This window comes from Salvelinus alpinus, chromosome 8, assembly GCF_045679555.1.
Source record: "Salvelinus alpinus chromosome 8, SLU_Salpinus.1, whole genome shotgun sequence".
NCBI lineage: Eukaryota > Metazoa > Chordata > Actinopteri > Salmoniformes > Salmonidae > Salvelinus > Salvelinus alpinus.
The window spans coordinates 13,834,603-13,854,123 of record NC_092093.1 but is presented as its reverse complement, the minus strand read 5'-3'; the positions used below and the strand labels follow the sequence as shown (position 1 = coordinate 13,854,123).

General features: G+C 42.9%; 1 protein-coding gene across 2 annotated transcripts in view; it reads left to right on the top strand.

Annotated features, from left to right (window-relative positions):
• LOC139582566 (alpha-(1,6)-fucosyltransferase-like) overlaps window positions 1–19,521 on the top strand; it is a 191,865-nt gene that overhangs the window by 156,131 nt on the left and 16,213 nt on the right. Inside the window, exon 6 of one of the 2 annotated variants that reach the window (XM_071412685.1) lies at window positions 11,583–11,829. In XM_071412685.1, the coding sequence (XP_071268786.1) occupies window positions 11,583–11,829 (247 nt within the window). The remainder of the gene's footprint in view (window positions 1–11,582; window positions 11,830–19,521) is intronic. The other variant, XM_071412686.1, reaches the window with a different exon arrangement.

Sequence of the window (19,521 nt, the reverse complement as noted above, 5' to 3'; positions counted from 1 at the left end):
CCAAGTTAAACAATTTAAAGGCAATGCTACCAAATACTAATTGAGTGTATGTAAACTTCTGACCCACTGGGAATGTGATGAAAGAAATAAAAGCTGAAATAAAATAATCCTCTACTATTATTCTGACATTTCACATTCGTAAAATAAAGTGGTGATCCTAACTGACCTAAGACAGGGAATTTTTACTAGGATTAAATGTCAGGAATTGTGAAAAATTGAATTTAAATGTATTTGGCTAAGGTGTATGTAAAGTTCCGTCTTCAACTCTATATATATCAATCTTGAACAGGATTATCTATTTTGCAGTTTGGATGGAATTGATGAGAGAGAGGAAGACCGCTCAGCGTGCTCCGGTTTAAAGCAGCGTTATTCGAGTGATCGGCTGTTTCAAAACTCTCCAGCTGCAATAAAAACATACCTCTTTACAATAAAAAAATGAATGTGAGCCGCAAAAGCCAGATGGAGAGGGGTAAATTAGACACTCATTCAGTCCTTATATTAGTGTAGCACAGGCTATGCTGCAGCAAATGTAGGCCTACCTGTCACAAGGAAAACCCTGTACCATGATGAGATGATAGGTCTACATGCATTGTGAACTGCACTCCGTACTGAGATGGTCTGTCTCCACCATGAGAGTTGATGATTAATCACGCTGAGAGCAGAGAGAAGGCTATAGAGAAGCTATATTTAGACATTGCATATAATTTATCAGTTCCATTCCACGTCATGCTGTTGATATAAATAATTTATTACAATTGACTGGTTTCTCGCAGTTATTTATCCTGTGAAAAGGGAGTGGTTTTGGGCGGTAACTCTTGGTAAATCTAACCAGGTTCCCACCATTCAACCCTATCTGCTAGTGTTAGCTTCTGCATAAGTAGGCCTGCTAGCCTCCACCTGCGATGCTGTTTCATCAATCTTAGGTTATTTGTCACGAGCGTGATCAGATAAGTTTCAAGTTTAAATGTCGCGTGCACAAGTAGTGAAATGCCTTTCTTGCCAGCTCTAAACCCAACAATGCAGTTAACAATATAAACATAGTACTAAAAATAACATAAGGCAGAACAAATACATAAAAATAAAATGACAATGAGAAGTAAGCTATATTCTGGGTCAGTTCCAATACCATATTTACAATGTGCAGGGAAACTAGAGTGATAGAGGTAGATATGTATAGGGGTTAGGTGACTAGGCATCAGGATATAGAGTCAGTATAATTGTGTGTGCATGTTATGTGTGAGTGTGTGTGTTAATCCTGAGAATGTGCATAGACACTGCAAATATAAAATATAAGAGTCAACTCAGATAGTCCGTGTAGCTATTTTGTTAGCTATTTAGCAGCGTTATGGCTTGGGGATAGAAGCTGTTCAGGAACCAGTTGGCGTCAGATTTGATTCACCAGGTACCAGCTGCCATGCGGAAGCAGTGAGAAGAGCCTGGGTGGCTGGAATCTTTAACGATTTTCCTGGACTTCCTTACACACTGCCTGTTATGGAGGTCCTGGATGGCTGGGAGCTCGGCCCCAGTTGTGAACTGGGCTGTCCACACCACGCTCTGTATGCTGTCTGCCATGCGATCTAGGGCGATGCTGTTGCCATAACAAGCAGTGATGCAGCCAGTCAAGATGCTCTCAATGGTGAAGCTGTATAACTTTTTGAAGATTTAAGGGGCCAATGACAAACCTTGTTCAACCTCCTGATGGGGAAGAGGCGCTGTCACACCTTCTTCACGACTGTGCATGTGTGCGTGGACCATTTTAAGTCCTTAAAGGTTTGGACACTGAGGAACTTGAAGCTCTAAGTCTGCTCTACTGCAGCCTCGTCGATGTGGATAGCGGCGTACTAGTCCCCTCATTTCCTGTAGTCTACGATCATCTCCTTGTTGTTGTCCCAGGAACCAGACTACCAGGTCACTGATCTCGTGGGCTGTCTCATCATCGTCGGTGATCAGGCCCACCAACATTGTGTTGTCAGCTAACTTGATGTTAGTGTTGGAGTTGTGCGTGGCCATGTAGTTTTGGGTAAAGAGGTAGTACAGGAAGGGACTAAACACACACCCCTGTGGGGCCCCCGTGTTGATGGTCAGCGTGGCTGAGGTGATGTTGCCTACCTTCACCACTCAGGGTTGGCCTGTCAGGAAGTTCAGGATCGTGTTGCAGAGGGAAGTGTTCAGTCCTAGGGTCCTAAGCTTAGTAACAAGCTTGGAGGGGACAATGGTGTTGATCACTGTGCTGTAGTCTAGTAACAGCATTCTGGGCGGGGTCGAGACCCAGGGTCTCGAGCTTAATAACGAGTTTGGAGGGTACTATGGTGTTAAATGCTGAGCTGTAATCGATGAACAGCATTCTTACATAGGTATTCCTCTTGTCCAGATGGGTTAGGGGTTAAGATGGGTTAAGATCTTAGCTAACTGTATTACCAAGATATGTGATCACATCTTTTACAGGGATATTACATAGAGTTTAAGTCACATCTTTTCAACGCAAATAATTCACATTTCCTAATATTCAGAGATAAACCTGATACATGTGTGAAGGCATTAATACACTCAATAGCTTTCCTGACTTCATTATGATCTTTTAAAAAATGGTGGTGTCGTCAGCCAATTGTGAACATTTCTATCTCTTTGTCTTGTATCTGAATACCCCTAAAACCATCCTTATTTATATGAAGTGCCATAACTTGTGTGACTAATAAAAATAAGAAAGGAGCAATTGGGCATCCTTGTTTAATTCCACGTCTAATGTCGAATCTTTGTGAAGTTCCATGGGATAATTTAACAGAGATGTTACTATTATTGTAAAGTGTCTTAATTACACTTTGAAAATATTGACCAAGAGTCTCAAAAATAAAATAATGTTCAACTGTATCAAATGCCTTGTAAAAGTCTACAAATAAAATAAAGCTATCTTCCATAATGTGCTCATTGTAGTCTATCAAGTCCAATACTAGTCAACTATTATTACATATATGTCTGCCCTTCATAAAACCAGACTGGGTTTCATCAATGATTTGGTCAAGACCTTTAAGTCTTTCTGCAAAGATGGATGCAAGTAGCTTTCCATCATTGTTCATTAATGTGATTGGTCTCCAATCATAGAATCTTTGTTTGGTTTGGTATTACAGAAATTAGGCCTTGTGTCAAAGAAACAGGCAGGACCCCTAAATCAATTGCCTCCTTAAAAACATTCAATATAAATTCAAATCAAATCAAATCAAATCAAATTTTATTAGTCACATACACATGGTTAGCAGATGTTAATGCGAGTGTAGCGAAATGCTTGTGCTTCTAGTTCCGACAATGCAGTAATAACCAACAAGTAATCTAACCTAACAATTCCACAACTACTACCTTATACACACACAAGTGTAAAGGGATAAAGAATATGTACATAAAGATATATGAATGAGTGGTGGTACAGAACGGCATAGGCAAGATGCAGTAGATGGTATAGAGTACGGTATATACATATGAGATGAGTACTGTAGGGTATGTAAACATAAAGTGGCATAGTTTAAAGTGGCTAGTGGTACATGTATTACATAAAGATGGCAAGATGCAGTAGATGATATAGAGTACAGTATATACATATGAGATGGGTAATGTAGGGTATGTAAACATTATATTAAGTGGCATTGTTTAAAGTGGCTAGTGGTACATTTTTACATAATTTCCATTCCATTCCAATTCAATAATATCCTCCTGGAAATATGTATAGAATTCACTGATAATGCCATCATTCCCTGGAGATTTGTTCTCTTTTAACTTGCTGATACATTTTTTTATTTTGTTGATAGAAATAATTTAATCAAACGACTTTTGGAAGTCTTCATCTATGACAGTCAATTATTGACTGTCTGGACATGTCCTTGTTACTCCCAGTGAAGTCCTTTTATCAGGATATTTAGATCTCCAAACATCGACTAATCCAAGACCAAGACATAGATTATTAAACTCAGGATTAACTGGATCTGTTAGGAGGGGGATATCTGTCAATCATCACATTAGATACAGAATTAAAATCTCCTGCTAAGATAATTTTGATATCCTGAAATATCCTGAAATACACCTATAACTATTAATTTCTTCTTCAAATTCTTGAAATAATATCCTGTTGTTTTGTTTGTTGTTGGATGCATAAATATCCCCTAATAAAAACATTTCACTGTTGAAATTCACTGTTAAAATGAACCAACGTCCAGTGGTGAGTCTTACTACTGATGACCTTCCCTTTAAATGAGCCTCTTAAAACTGCTACACCTGCAGTGGTTGTTGCCATATATCGTTACCCCATTGATTTTTCCAAAAAGATAGATCAGAAGAACAAGCATGAGTCTCTTGTAAAAAGTAAAAGTCTGCATTAAACCGTTTGCAATACAGGAAAATAGCCTTACGTTTTGAGTAAATTACGAATACCCCTGACATTATTTGAACAAAGAGATAAAGACATAAACTTCAACCAACAACCTTGTTATGCTAATACAAGCTTTTCCTAAGGATCTGTAACTCAAAAGGATTTCCATCCCATTATTAACCTCTCCAATAAAAAAATAAAAAAATATTGGTCATAAAGTTACCAAAGTATTCTTACTCCCACAAGGGGGAGACATTGTGTAGACTTTACAATAAGTTATTCACCTATAGTTAGTGTTTAGTTTACCAGTTCTCAGGTCAGCCTTTTCTCATTCAAGTGTTTGTGTACATTTTTATAATAAAAAGCTGCTTTTCACCTTGGCCTGACAGTTCTGTCAGAGTTAGACTCTTGCTCTCACTCGAATGTTCTGATTTGGCCGCATTTCTTTCCCATCGATGATCACTCGATAAAAAATGCAGTTTTTCCTGACTTTCGAGCTGCAGCCTCCATCGGCCACAGTTTCTCTCTTGTCACTTTGTCTGCTGGGGTCAGATCCTCCGGGAACCTCAATTTTTGCTTGATGGGGAATTCACAATTCTTCGCTCGCCTCCAAAGAAGATCCCGTGTAGATCTGTTGGTGAACCGGATGATGGTTGTCCTCGGTCTCTGTTCTTGATCCTTAAGTCTTCCCAAACGATGTCTACATTTTCCTGAAGTTTGGCTTTTGATTGGGGAATGACAGCTCCACAGATGTCAACAACTCAGCATTTGATGTCCTCACCCGCCTGCTCTGGAATTCCACGGAGCCTCAGGTTCCACCTGCGCTGGTATCTCTCCGCCTCATTCACCGCCATCTTGCACGCCATCTCGCTAGCAAGCTATATGTCTTAAGCTAAAGTGTACTGTTAGCTAGCTAGCTAACGTTAGCTGGCTGGCTCCCTAGCTGACGTTATTATGTTTCCCAGAGCCATGTGCTGTTCTAGTTAGAGCCTAATGTTAGCTAGCTAACATTGAACATGGTTGGTTAGCTCCCAGCACTGTGCCATTGTTGTCATTGTTTATTGTTTAACTAGCTAACGTTGACTTACTCGTTAGCTAACGTTACGTGACGTATGTACAACACCCGTTGAATATGGCTGGTGTAAGTGAACGTCTGCAAAAAAGCATAATGAAATTGTTGCCAGCAGAGCTGGTTAGGCTGTTTTCATGTTATCATGTTATATTTTCATGTGGAGAGTGTGAACGATGTTGAATGGGTTTGCACAAAGAAGAGCTCTTCACTAGAGAGCAAAACATTCAAAGGTGATTTTCCTCAAAAGTGAGTTTACAAGTTGATCAACTTTCAAAGCAGAATTACTTTCCCATTGTTCCTCAACTGCAGTGTATGATATACCATTTTGTAGCTCCGAGTCTCTACTTCTATATAATGTAAAAAACACAATTTCTAATTTTGCTACAAAAGACCGAATCCAGGTGTTGAGTAACATTTTACATTGACATTTCAGTAATTCAGCAGACACTCTTATCCAGAGTGACTTAAAGTTTGTGCATTCATCTTAAGATAGCTAGGTGGGACAATCACATACCTCAGGCATAGTAAGTACACTTTTCCTTAATGAAGTAGTTATCATCAAAGTCACAGCTGGAAGGGGGAGTTAAGTGCAGGTGTTGGTTCAGGAAAGTATTTAAAAATATATATTATTATAATCTTTTTTTGGGGGGGGGGGGGGGGGGTCGAGGGGGATTATTTAAAATATGCTTTTAAGAGGTAGGGTTTCAGGTACTTTCGGAAGATGTGCAGGCAGTCTGCTGTCCTAGCTTCAGGGGGAAGCCATTGGGGTGCCAAGACAGGGAAGAGCTTGGGCTGAATGGGAACTGCCCTGCCGTAGGGATGGAATGGCAAAGAGACCCGAGGTGGCAGGACGAAGACCTCAGGTTGGGATGTTAGGGTTTGAGCATAGCTTGAATGTAGGGAGGGGCAGTTCCTCTTGCTGCTCCGTAGGCACTACAGAAGGTAGTGAGTACGGCCCAGTGCATCACTGGAGCCAAACTCCCTGCCATCCAAGACCTTTATACCAGGCGGTGTCAGAGGAAAGCCCTAAAAATTGTCAGACTCCAGCCACCCAAGTCATCGACTGTTCTCTCTGCTACCACATGGCAAGTCCAGTTTATTATCTATCTTGTTGCCAAGTCACCCTTTCTCTCTGCATTGCTGGGGCCTGTAAGTAATCATTTCACTGTCTACACCTGTTGTTTACGAAGCATGTGACAAATAAAATTGGATTTGATTAGATTCATACCTCCATACCCCCACCGCCATACCCCCAGGAGTCCCCCCTCAGCCATCCTACCTTTCCCAGTTTGGGTGCAGCGGGTCTGAGGTGGGGCTGTGCGTTGCTGGGCCTTGCAGCATTAATGAGCCTTGGTGTTTGATGAAGACAGCCAGAATGAGTGTGGCTTGATGGAGACGCCATGGCTAACAGCTGCTGTCACCATAGCTGAGGGATCAAACAGCTCCACCGGCCGCCATCCCTAATTCATTACTCACACACATACTTCAGAGCCGCACACGCACACACCCAGTACCCCCTCCAATGTCAGCCTTCTACTTTTTTTTTACAGTGCCTCATCAGTTCTGAACCAGCTGAGTATAGGTCATGCAGTAGATTAGTCTCTGTCTCTCGCTCTCTGTCTCTCTCTCTCTCCCTGTCTCTCTCTCTCTCTCTCCCTGTCTCTCTCTCTCTCTCTCCCCGTCTCTCTCTCTCTCTCTCCCTGTATGTCCCCATCTCTCTCCTTCACTCACTGTGAACACACACACACACATTTTCAATCTACTGTATTTCAGTCTACTACGGCTTTTGAAGGACTACTTAAACTATAGTAGTAAGTGGGAGCCTTTTTTGTATTCCACCTGCCCTATAATTACCATTAAACTCTGTCTGCTAGCACTTCTGTATTGCATTAACCTATCATTTTAAAAGGAACCACAGTAGTTAAGAGCTTGTACTCTTATGGTTGTTTGTCGTTCTCATTTAACGCCATGCTCTGAAAGAGGCGCTCTGGGGCTCGCTGGTGTAAAGCTGCCTTTCAAGTCTTTGTTGTCGAGACTCGAGACAACACACCAGATTATTAGCATGTATATCAACTGTAATTCTTATACCTATGGGGCCAATGCGGATAATACAGGAGCAAAATTTCACAAATACACACATGCATGCAGGCACACATACACACTCACACATACGCATGTGCACGCACACGCACACACACACGCACACAAACAGATTCCTCAAAGTGGCTTGTTTGTTCCTTGTGTTGTTCACGTTATTATTGAACACTTATTATTGAACGTCGGCGCTAGTACGTTTTAGCTCTCCTCTAGGTTTTAAACAGACAAGCATTGTGATATGTTAGCGCTTGCCAGATGCCATTTTAGCCTTGAGAACCGCCAAGCATATACAGCTTTGACAACCTAATGAGTGAAATATTCGCATCGCAGCTCAAACTTATATTTAAGAGTTTGTTCAGGTGAAGACTGTGGAGCTGACTGGCGACGACATTTGGTGAAGATGCCGGTTCGACAAACAATTACTTATTACTCCTCGGCCTGAAATCCTAGAATAAAACGAACATGATCTGTAACTGTCTCTTTTATACGTGGACATGATTGGTGAAAGGGATGAACATGGCATTGCTAGCTGGCTTCTGACTTATTCATCCTACTTTACTAACAACTGGCAAACTGTATCAGGCAGCTTTAGATGCGAGGGGGAAAAGGAATAGCTAGCTATATTTGCTAAGCTATCCCTCTGATTGAGAAAGTTGATAAAAAATGCCATTAGCTAGCTAGCTAGATTGAAACTGCTGGGGGGAAATTTAGATAATGTTTCCTAACTCTCACCACCAGTCTGAGTTCACCACCTTAGCTAGCTAAGTGGACTGTAGATAGCTTTCCAGAAACTAACAACTATATATTTGCTAGCTATAATGCTGACTATTGTGAACACTTGTTGTCAAACTACTTTGTTCCCCTGACTGTTTATTGATGCCCTGGTGACTGAAGAAGTTGACAAGAAAAATGCCCCTCTTGATTTCACTGCCAATAGGCAGTTGTTTTGGTATAATTTGGCTGAATAGGCTCGTGCACATTTACATTACTGTTTCATTAGTTAACTTAATTACTGACTGACTAGGATAATTTTTATTCACGTTTTAGGTATTGTTGAATTAGAAAGCAGCATGCTGTGTTTGTTTGTTTTCAAGAATTTTTACGATTTGGCTTTTTGACTTTGTGGATGTAGTAACTAGTGGAAACCCAACAGAGTGATACAAATATACGTACCATGTTGTGATAATGCTTACGACAAATTACATGGCATCACGTACAGTATCATTTCACTAACACTTGCAATCTCGACTTATTCCATCATGACATCAACATGCTCCTTATTTGACTATAGTTAACGTTAGCTTCTAGCTTAGCCAGATGCAGCCTGTGAGGCCGGGCAAATTTTGTAGCCAAAATGATTAAAATAAGGTGATAAGCCTGGGTAGTTAGTAAGCTAGCTAAATGACAACCCTATTGATTTCAGAAGTATTGACTCTATCGCGTAATTCAGAAAGTAGGCTTCACCTACATCTGTAGGCACTAGCTAACTAGCGTGATCTAGCTAACGGGAGCTAACTAGCCAACATGCATTGTTTCTGACATGCCACGATCCTGCTTAAATCTGACAGATATTTAGCTACTGTAGCTAGCTAGATAATAATGGTTTATGGGAATTGCAGTTAGCTAGTTAGCTACATAATTAACTAAGTGTAGTGTAAAACGATGGCTAACTGTGTTTTACACTTAGCTAGCTAGCTAACCAACTAGCAGTTATCAAAGACACTCACTCTGTAACGTACCATACATTTCTGACCAATTAGACATTACTTTAGGCAACCTCTACCGACCCCTTCTTGCTTACTCCGGTCCATAACGTTATGTCGTTTAGGTTCAAAACGTTATGGCTGTAGTCTAAAGAAACCCACTAGCACATAGCCATCTGGTGCAGTCATTGGCTCAGTGTTCCAAAAGTTTTCAACAGAATCTACATCAAGCTTGGACAGTATTATATTTCATATTTTTATGGTGCGCGTGCAGCCAGAAGTATATTGTCAATTATATCTCCAATTTACAGCGTCGGATTGAAAAAAACGTGACATTTTAGATCCATACATACAGTGGGGAGAACAAGTATTTGATACACTGCCGATTTTGCAGGTTTTCCTACTTACAAAGCATGTAGAGGTCTGTAATTTTTATCATAGGTACACTTCAATTGTGAGAGACGGAATCTAAAACAAAAATCCAGAAAATCACATTGTATGATTTTTAAGTAATTAATTTGCATTTTATTGAATGACATAAGTATTTGATACATCAGAAAAGCAGAACTTAATATTTGGTACAGAAACCTTTGTTTGCAATTACAGAGATCATACGTTTCCTGTAGTTCTTGACCAGGTTTGCACACACTGCAGCAGGGATTTTGGCCCACTCCTCCATACAGACCTTCTCCAGATCCTTCAGGTTTCGGGGCTGTCGCTGGGCGATACGGACTTTCAGCTCCCTCCAAAGATTTTCTATTGGGTTCAGGTCTGGAGACTGGCTAGGCCACTCCAGGACCTTGAGATGCTTCTTACGGAGCCACTCCTTAGTTGCCCTGGCTGTGTCTTTCAGGTCGTTGTCATGCTGGAAGACCCAGCCACGACCCATCTTCAATGCTCTTACTGAGGGAAGGAGGTTGTTGGCCAAGATCTCGCGATACATGGCCCCATCCATCCTCCCCTCAATACGGTGCAGTCGTCCTGTCCCCTTTGCAGAAAAGCAGCCCCAAAGAATGATGTTTCCACCTCCATGCTTCACGGTTGGGATGGGTTCTTGGGGTTGTACTCATCCTTCTTCTTCCTCCAAACACAGCGAGTGGAGTTTAGACCAAAAAGCTCTATTTTTGTCTCATCAGACCACATGACCTTCTCCCATTCCTCCTCTGGATCATCCAGATGGTCATTGGCAAACTTCAGACAGGCCTGGACATGCACTGGCTTAAGCAGGGGGACCTTGCGTGCGCTGCAGGATTTTAATCCATGACGGCGTAGTGTGTTACTAATGGTTTTCTTTGACACTGTGGTCCCAGCTCTCTTCAGGTCATTGACCAGGTCCTGCCGTGTAGTTCTGGGCTGATCCCTCACCTTCCTCATGATCATTGATGCCCCACGAGGTGAAATCTTGCATGGAGCCCCAGACCGAGGGTGATTGACCGTCATCTTGAACTTCTTCCATTTTCTAATAATTGCGCCAACAGTTGTTTCCTTCTCACCAAGCTGCTTGCCTATTGTCCTGTAGCCCATCCCAGCCTTGTGCAGGTCTACAATTTTATCCCTGATGTCCTTACACAGCTCTCTGGTCTTGGCCATTGTGGAGAGGTTGGAATCTGTTTGATTGTGTGTGGACAGGTGTCTTTTATACAGGTAACAAGTTCAAACAGGTGCAGTTAATACAGGTAATGAGTGGAGAACAGGAGGGCTTCTTAAAGAAAAACTAACAGGTCTGTGAGAGCCGGAATTCTTACTGGTTGGTAGGTGATCAAATACTTATGTCATGCAATAAAATGCAAATTAATTATTTAAAAATCATACAATGTGATTTTCTGGATTTTTGTTTTAGATTCCGTCTCTCACAGTTGAAGTGTACCTATGATAAAAATTACAGACCTCTACATGCTTTGTAAGTAGGAAAACCTGCAAAATCGGCAGTGTATCAAATACTTGTTCTCCCCACTGTATATGCACTACTCATTATTGTTTGTTTAAAAAAAAAAGGGAAACATGGCCTTTAAAATGTTGGCACTGTGTCATATTGTGATTTAAAGGTGACATGGTGTCTCGTCTTGATTTAAAGGTGGTGTCACCTCGTGATTGTAAGGTGGCATGATGAACTGCCATGATTTAAAGGTGGGAAAGTAAACTGTCAACGCTCTCTCTCTCTCAATTAAATTCAAGGGGCTTTATTGGCATTGGAAACATATGTTAACATTGCCAAAGCAAGTGAAGTAGATAATATAAAAAAGTGAAATAAACAATAAAAATGAACAGTAAACATTACACTCACATAAGTTCCAAAAGAATAAAGACATTACAAATGTTGTATAATGTATCTCTCTCTCTCCCCCCGCCTAACCAGAACCCCCAAGACTGCAGTAAGGCCAGGAAGCTGGTGTGTAACATCAACAAGGGCTGTGGCTATGGCTGTCAGCTGCACCATGTGGTCTACTGCTTCATGATCGCATACGGCACACAGCGCACCCTCATCCTGGAGTCCCACAACTGGCGCTACGCCACGGGCGGCTGGGAGACCGTCTTCCACCCTGTCAGCAACTCCTGTACTGACCGTACCGGGGTGTCTACAGGGCACTGGTCAGGTAGGCACGGTGAGCACTGTCTGGTGAGTTATGTATTTAGAGAGCTGGGCCCTGTTCTATATCTATGGTTGGGCCATTGAGGTTTCTACATTATGATGCATTTACATGACACTAAAACATTCTATGGCAGCCATGTTAGCGCCCAATTAATATTACATCAGGAATATTTAAATAATGCTTTGTAACTGAATTTTTTGAATTAGAACAATATTCACAATTCTAAAAGTTTGCCCTACTCTCTTAATACATGGCTTTGGTGACCACTATCTATACCTCCTTGACCAGTCCTCGGGGCCTGATTGGTGTCCACTTTCCCCCATCCCTAGCAAACACACTTGATTTAAACTAATTGCATTTTTAACTGAAAATCATGATTAGTTGATTATTGGAGTCAGGTGTGTCAGCTGGGGCTGGGGCAAAAGTGTGACACCAATCAGGCCCCCGAGGACTGGAGTTTCCCAGGCCTGTCCTAGACAGTGATCCTTACATCCATTGTCTTACGTCAGATAGCACATCGATTCTGCCTGAACTGATCTGTCTCGTATTTTGCAAAGGGTCATGTGATAGATCAAAAGTAATCTTGTACCATAGGCTGCCGAAACATTAAAATATATTGCCTACAGTAGGTAACATCATCTGCTGAACCACATTTCTGCCTCAAAACTGTCTGATTCATCTAAGCTAAAATAATAAATATGTCAATAATGTTTATGTTTTTTTGGTGAGGAAGTCGCCCCATTTTACACCTAGCTAAGGATTGTTGTGCTTCAATGAGCAGTATTGCTTAAGTTATGGGCACAAAAGCTATCATGGATTTGTCCAACAGCTGAGCCAGTCACTGAAATCATCTTTGACTGAAACAATGCTGCTAACAAACCATCTACCTACTTAGTGCTGCACACACAATGTTGAATCTTCCAACAAAAGCTAGCGAGCAAGCTACTGTAGCTAGTAGTGCTAATGCTTACATTATTATGAGTTTTCATGAAGCAGCTGTTGTTCTGCCACGAGTCATTGCAGTAGCCTCCCGAATCAGCTGCTGCGCTCAGCTGACCCAACAATACGATCGCAGAGAAACATGCTGATCTACGGACTGATTTCTGAAGAAAAATTATATGTTTTATTGTCACATACACCGGATAGTTGCAGTGAAATGTGTAGTTTTACAGGGTCAGCCATAGTAGTACGGCACCCCTGGAGCAAATAAGGGTTAAGTGCCTTGGACAGTCAGTTTCTCTGAACTTCAGGGTAATTTAAACTGGCTAAGCAAGCTTTTATGTTATCAGAGCTACATAACTAGCAGCTACACAGCTGATTGGGTCACTGCACTGGCAAACAACATCCTTAAACAGAATTTGTGCAGGAGATAGCTTTCTAATGTTAGTTTTTTTATTGAAAACTATTAAATCACTGTCACAACATTTGTAATAATTTAGCTAGCTAGTTTGTTATAATTTAGCTAGCTAGTTTGTAATAATTTAGCTAGCTAGTTTGTAATAATTTAGTGCAGTGATATCAAAAATTAGGAACTATGTTTCCATTTTTTGAATGGCGGATGCTCAAAATTCAAATTTGAATATGAGTTCCACGTTCACAAGACAGATCTGTTGAGGGACGAGAGTCACAGAGGGGTGAAGCCATCTGACGTGAGACAATGTTGCTGTTTTAGTCATATGCACGGCAAAACCTGACAGTTTCTCCCACACACTGAACGCTCCATCCAACCAAACATTGATCGCTCCACCCAACCAAACATTGACCACTGCTGACCGGTCCATTTAGATAGCTTGTTTGTAGACATGGTCTCAGCACCAGGGAAGTGATAGGGGTTCAGACTGGTTGTCAAGACATTTAGTGTAGCAAGCAATATTCTGTTTCATACATTTATTCTAGGCTAGCTATTTTTTTCTCTTACCTTTAATACTCTTCAGCTTCCTTGTCCCCCCCACCTCCACCGCACACACATACTGTACATACACGCATACACCCCTCTGCCTCTGGCTGCAACTATCTTAGGCTTTCTTTTCCTATTTCTCTTGCTGTTCCCGTCTTCTTTTCCATCTTGCATGCCCTAATGCATAGCCTCCTTGCCTTCCTACCGATTGCCCCTACTTGCTCTTTGTGTAGTGAGTTCATTTCACTGGTTCACCGCTCATCTGACCTGGACCCATTAGGAGCTGAGGCACCAATAGAAAGATTCTGGGTGAAATCTCATCTCCCTTCCTGCCTCAAACTGTGAATTAGCTAGAGGTTCAGTAAAAATGTTAAGTTGTTGCAGCATCAATTGCAGAGGTTGAGTTAAAATTTGGACTCTTTGTGTCCTTATTAGGAAGCTCTGGGAGGGGGAAGGAGTGGAAGGAGTGCTTAACTGTGCAATTGTGGCAAGATGTGTAGGCGTCGAACCCCCCCCCCCCCAGTCCCCCCTCTCCGTCCTGCAAAACCTGCCAATGATGTTATAAGCAAAGAGAAAGAGCTTGAGAAAAATGTTTCTGTTTAATATTTAATGCTTTTGCCAATTTATATTGAGCTCACGCTCCATAGTGTACACATGCCCTGAGCCCTGCCTTTTCCATTTTTCTTTATTATTATTTTATTCCATTTACTCTTTTTTTGAATGGGCATTTTTTTATGAGTAATTAGACTATTTGTTTGACAATCAGTGGCGTGTATTCATGGATGCCAAGGGAAGCCAGTCTTCCCCCCAAAATTCCCCCCAAAAACAAATAAACATATACAATAATCAATTTAGTCTCTCTGTGTTTCATAATATTTCTTCAATTCGCAAGAGGCTGAATGTATCTCACCGGAGAATTATCCAAGCGAGCGAAACAGCGCCCCTTTGTCTCTGTATGTGTAGGCCATCTATCTGATGCTATCTGGTCCCAAAGAGTATGACATTGTTGTCACCCGTACCATTGAATGCAAGGGAAGCTAGTGAGAATTGGCCTCCCTTCATAAAAAAAGTTTAAAATAAAAGCCAATCAGCATTGAGCTAAACTGAGTGAGCTCAACTGTGAATGGTCCTGGCACACCAAAAAAAAAGTGTCAAGGGAAGCCAGTTTGGATTTGGCATCACTCCAATCAAATAGGCATCGAGAGCATACGTCATTGACAGAAACAACTTGAATTGTTGCATCTCGTTGTGTTGTTGTCCTCCAGTGGTTAGTTAGCTAGCTAGCTAAAATTGTCCCTTTTCTAAATTAGCCATGGATGGAGATAGGGATTTGGACTTGTGGTTTCATTTAATTCTCCATACTGGCCAATGATTATAACGGTGATTCTGATCCAACCATTAATTAATACATTGTGCCTCTGGCCTGAGAGGATGGACGTTCAATGTGTAGTTAGATGTAGAAGGCTAATGTTAACTAGCTAACGTTGCCCATGAAAGGAAGTTAGGCTAGCAAGCAAGCATTTTTAGCTAGATAGCCTATGACAACAACAAATAAAAGTGTGTACTGTATGACAGAGTGATAGACCGTTTCGTAAACATGTAAGAGAGGAGGATGGCATTGGTGTTTCTTTACAAGTAGGGTGAGTCAACATGTTTTTTCTACTTGCACGAACACACACACACACACACACACACACACACACACACACACACACACACACACACACACACACACACACACACACACACACACACACACACACACACACACACACACACACACACACACACACACACACACCACACAGAGAGAGAGAGAGAGAAACCAGAAACTTGGACAGCCACATCATATTTACGTTGATTGGACTAAATTGTTTTTGGTATCTTTTAGTTGTCAGTGTATTAGACTAAGCATACCGTAGGTGATTTGATGATGTTGAAAAGTTGCTAATAGTGGAGGTAGCTCCTGTTTTCTTTGCGACTTGCGGTAACTCTCTGTGGTTCTAAATCAATAGTTGTTTAGTGTTCCGAAAATTTACATTTACATTTAAGTCATTTAGCAGACGCTCTTATCCAGAGCGACTTACAAATTGGTGCATTCACCTTATGATATCCAGTGGAACAACCACTTTACAATAGTGCATCTAACTCTTTTAAGGGGGGGGGGTTAGAAGGATTACTTTATCCTATCCTAGGTATTCCTTAAAGAGGTGGGGTTTCAGGTGTCTCCGGAAGGTGGTGATTGACTCCGCTGACCTGGCGTCGTGAGGGAGTTTGTTCCACCATTGGGGTGCCAGAGCAGCGAACAGTTTTGACTGGGCTGAGCGGGAACTGTACTTCCTCAGAGGTAGGGAGGCGAGCAGGCCAGAGGTGGATGAACGCAGTGCCCTTGTTTGGGTGTAGGGCCTGATCAGAGCCTGAAGGTACGGAGGTGCCGTTCCCCTCACAGCTCCGTAGGCAAGCACCATGGTCTTGTAGCGGATGCGAGCTTCAACTGGAAGCCAGTGGAGAGAGCGGAGGAGCGGGGTGACGTGAGAGAACTTGGGAAAGTTGAACACCAGACGGGCTGCGGCGTTCTGGATGAGTTGTAGGGGTTTAATGGCACAGGCAGGGAGCCCAGCCAACAGCGAGTTGCAGTAATCCAGACGGGAGATGACAAGTGCCTGGATTAGGACCTGCGCCGCTTCCTGCGTGAGGCAGGGTCGTACTCTGCGAATGTTGTAGAGCATGAACCTACAGGAACGGGTCACCGCCTTGATGTTAGTTGAGAACGACAGGGTGTTGTCCAGGATCACGCCAAGGTTCTTAGCACTCTGGGAGGAGGACACAATGGAGTTGTCAACCGTGATGGCGAGATCATGGAACGGGCAGTCCTTCCCCGGGAGGAAGAGCAGCTCCGTCTTGCCGAGGTTCAGCTTGAGGTGGTGATCCGTCATCCACACTGATATGTCTGCCAGACATGCAGAGATGCGATTCACCACCTGGTTATCAGAGGGGGGAAAGGAGAAGATTAATTGTGTGTCGTCTGCATAGCAATGATAGGAGAGACCATGTGAGGATATGACAGAGCCAAGTGACTTGGTGTATAGCGAGAATAGGAGAGGGCCTAGAACAGAGCCCTGGGGGACACCAGTGGTGAGAGCACGTGGTGCGGAGACAGATTCTCGCCACGCCACCTGGTAGGAGCGACCTGTCAGGTAGGACGCAATCCAAGCGTGGGCCGCGCCGGAGATGCCCAGCTCGGAGAGGGTGGAGAGGAGGATCTGATGGTTCACAGTATCAAAGGCAGCCGATAGGTCTAGAAGGATGAGAGCAGAGGAGAGAGAGTTAGCTTTAGCAGTGCGGAGCGCCTCCGTGACACAGAGAAGAGCAGTCTCAGTTGAATGACTAGTCTTGAAACCTGACTGATTTGGATCAAGAAGGTCATTCTGAGAGAGATAGCAGGAGAGCTGGCCAAGGACGGCACGTTCAAGAGTTTTGGAGAGAAAAGAAAGAAGGGATACTGGTCTGTAGTTGTTGACATCGGAGGGATCGAGTGTAGTTTTTTTCAGAAGGGGTGCAACTCTCGCTCTCTTGAAGACGGAAGGGACGTAGCCAGCGGTCAAGGATGAGTTGATGAGCGAGGTGAGGTAAGGGAGAAGGTCTCCGGAAATGGTCTGGAGAAGAGAGGAGGGGATAGGGTCAAGCGGGCAGGTTGTTGGGCGGCCGGCCGTCACAAGACGCGAGATTTCATCTGGAGAGAGAGGGGAGAAAGAGGTCAAAGCACAGGGTAGGGCAGTGTGAGCAGAACCAGCGGTGTCGTTTGACTTAGCAAACGAGGATCGGATGTCGTCGACCTTCTTTTCAAAATGGTTGACGAAGTCATCAGCAGAGAGGGAGGAGGGGGGAGGAGGGGGAGGAGGATTCAGGAGGGAGGAGAAGGTGGCAAAGAGCTTCCTAGGGTTAGAGGCAGATGCTTGGAATTTAGAGTGGTAGAAATTGGCTTTAGCAGCAGAGACAGAAGAGGAGAATGTAGAGAGGAGGGAGTGAAAGGATGCCAGGTCCGCAGGGAGGCGAGTTTTCCTCCATTTCCGCTCGGCTGCCCGGAGCCCTGTTCTGAAGAAAATGTCGGAGACATTAACTTGCTTGACCCTGCTGTAGGTCATGTAACTGTTACATGCAATATGCTTTGTGGACTTCACTGGACAGAGGTTGTTTTCCAGTTTTGTGATAAAACAAAGGTGTTGTTGAACATATTCTGCCACTGTGTCCTCTTATTGTCTCTGCCTTTAGGCCTATATATCACAGTGTCAAGGTATATGAATCAAACAACGCAATTATCACAACACTTAGTTTGTAATATGGCACTTTTTTTTGCATCCGCAGTGATTTTACCCACGCACCGCTACTGTTGACAATGTCTTATGAAGCTGTGTGTTGTTGTATTAGTCTCACTGGAATGGAAGGAGTCACTGTTGTTGTATTAGTCTCACTGGAATGGAAGGAGTCACTGTTGTTGTATTAGTCTCACTGGAATGGAAGGAGTCACTGTTGTTGTATTAGTCTCACTGGAATGGAAGGAGTCACTGTTGTTGTATTAGTCTCACTGGAATGGAAGGAGTCACTGTTGTTGTATTAGTCTCACTGGAATGGAAGGAGTCACTGTTGTTGTATTAGTCTTACTGGAATGGAAGGAGTCACTGTAGTTGTATTAGTCTCACTGGAATGGAAGGAGTCACTGTTGTTGTATTAGTCTCACTGGAATGGAAGGAGTCACTGTTGTTGTATTAGTCTCACTGGAATGGAAGGAGTCACTGTTGTTGTATTAGTCTCACTGGAATGGAAGGAGTCACTGTTGTTGTATTAGTCTCACTGGAATGGAAGGTGTCACTGTAGTTGTATTAGTCTCACTGGAATGGAAGGAGTCACTGTTGTTGTATTAGTCTCACTGGAATGGAAGGAGTCACTGTTGTCGTATTAGTCTCACTGGAATGGAAGGAGTCACTGTTGTTGTATTAGTCTTACTGGAATGGAAGGAGTCACTGTTGTTGTATTAGTCTCACTGGAATGGAAGGAGTCACTGTTGTTGTATTAGTCTCACTGGAATGGAAGGAGTCACTGTAGTTGTATTAGTCTCACTGGAATGGAAGGAGTCACTGTTGTCGTATTAGTCTCACTGGAATGGAAGGAGTCACTGTTGTCGTATTAGTCTCACTGGAATGGAAGGAGTCACTGTTGTTTTAGTCTCACTGGAATGGAAGGAGTCACTTGTTGCAACTTCATAGAATCCAGTGGTGGTAGTCTCAGTTGATTTTAGAAACTGTAAAAACAATTTTCTCTGGTTTGAGACTGGATGTCTGCCAAACATATCCCTTCTGGGAGATGATATTAGACCAAAAAAAGATTGTGTGTGTGTATGCGCCCGTGCGTGTGTGTGTGTGTTCCTCCACTTCCGTGTGTGTCTACACATACACGCGCGTGTATGTGCCCTTGTCACTCCTTTATGTACTGAGGCTTAACACCCAGTCTCCCAGGTGGAAAGGCTATAAGGAGCGCAGAGAGGATGACCTTCCTAGTCAGGCCAACTCAACCTTCCTCTCTGCCCACTGTGCCCAGGGCCCATCTAGAGGCCACCTTCTTGGAGCAGCTGGTGCCAGCCCCTGTACCATGGAAGTGGATGGGCTCACCTTGGCATTTAAAGAAGGACAGCCAAAGAGCAACTGTCACTCAGGAGGGAGTAGGGATAAAGACAGAGGTAGAGAAAGACAGAGAGAGAGGAGAAAGATCAAGATAACGAATGAGTGTGTCAGACAGAAATATTGAAAGAG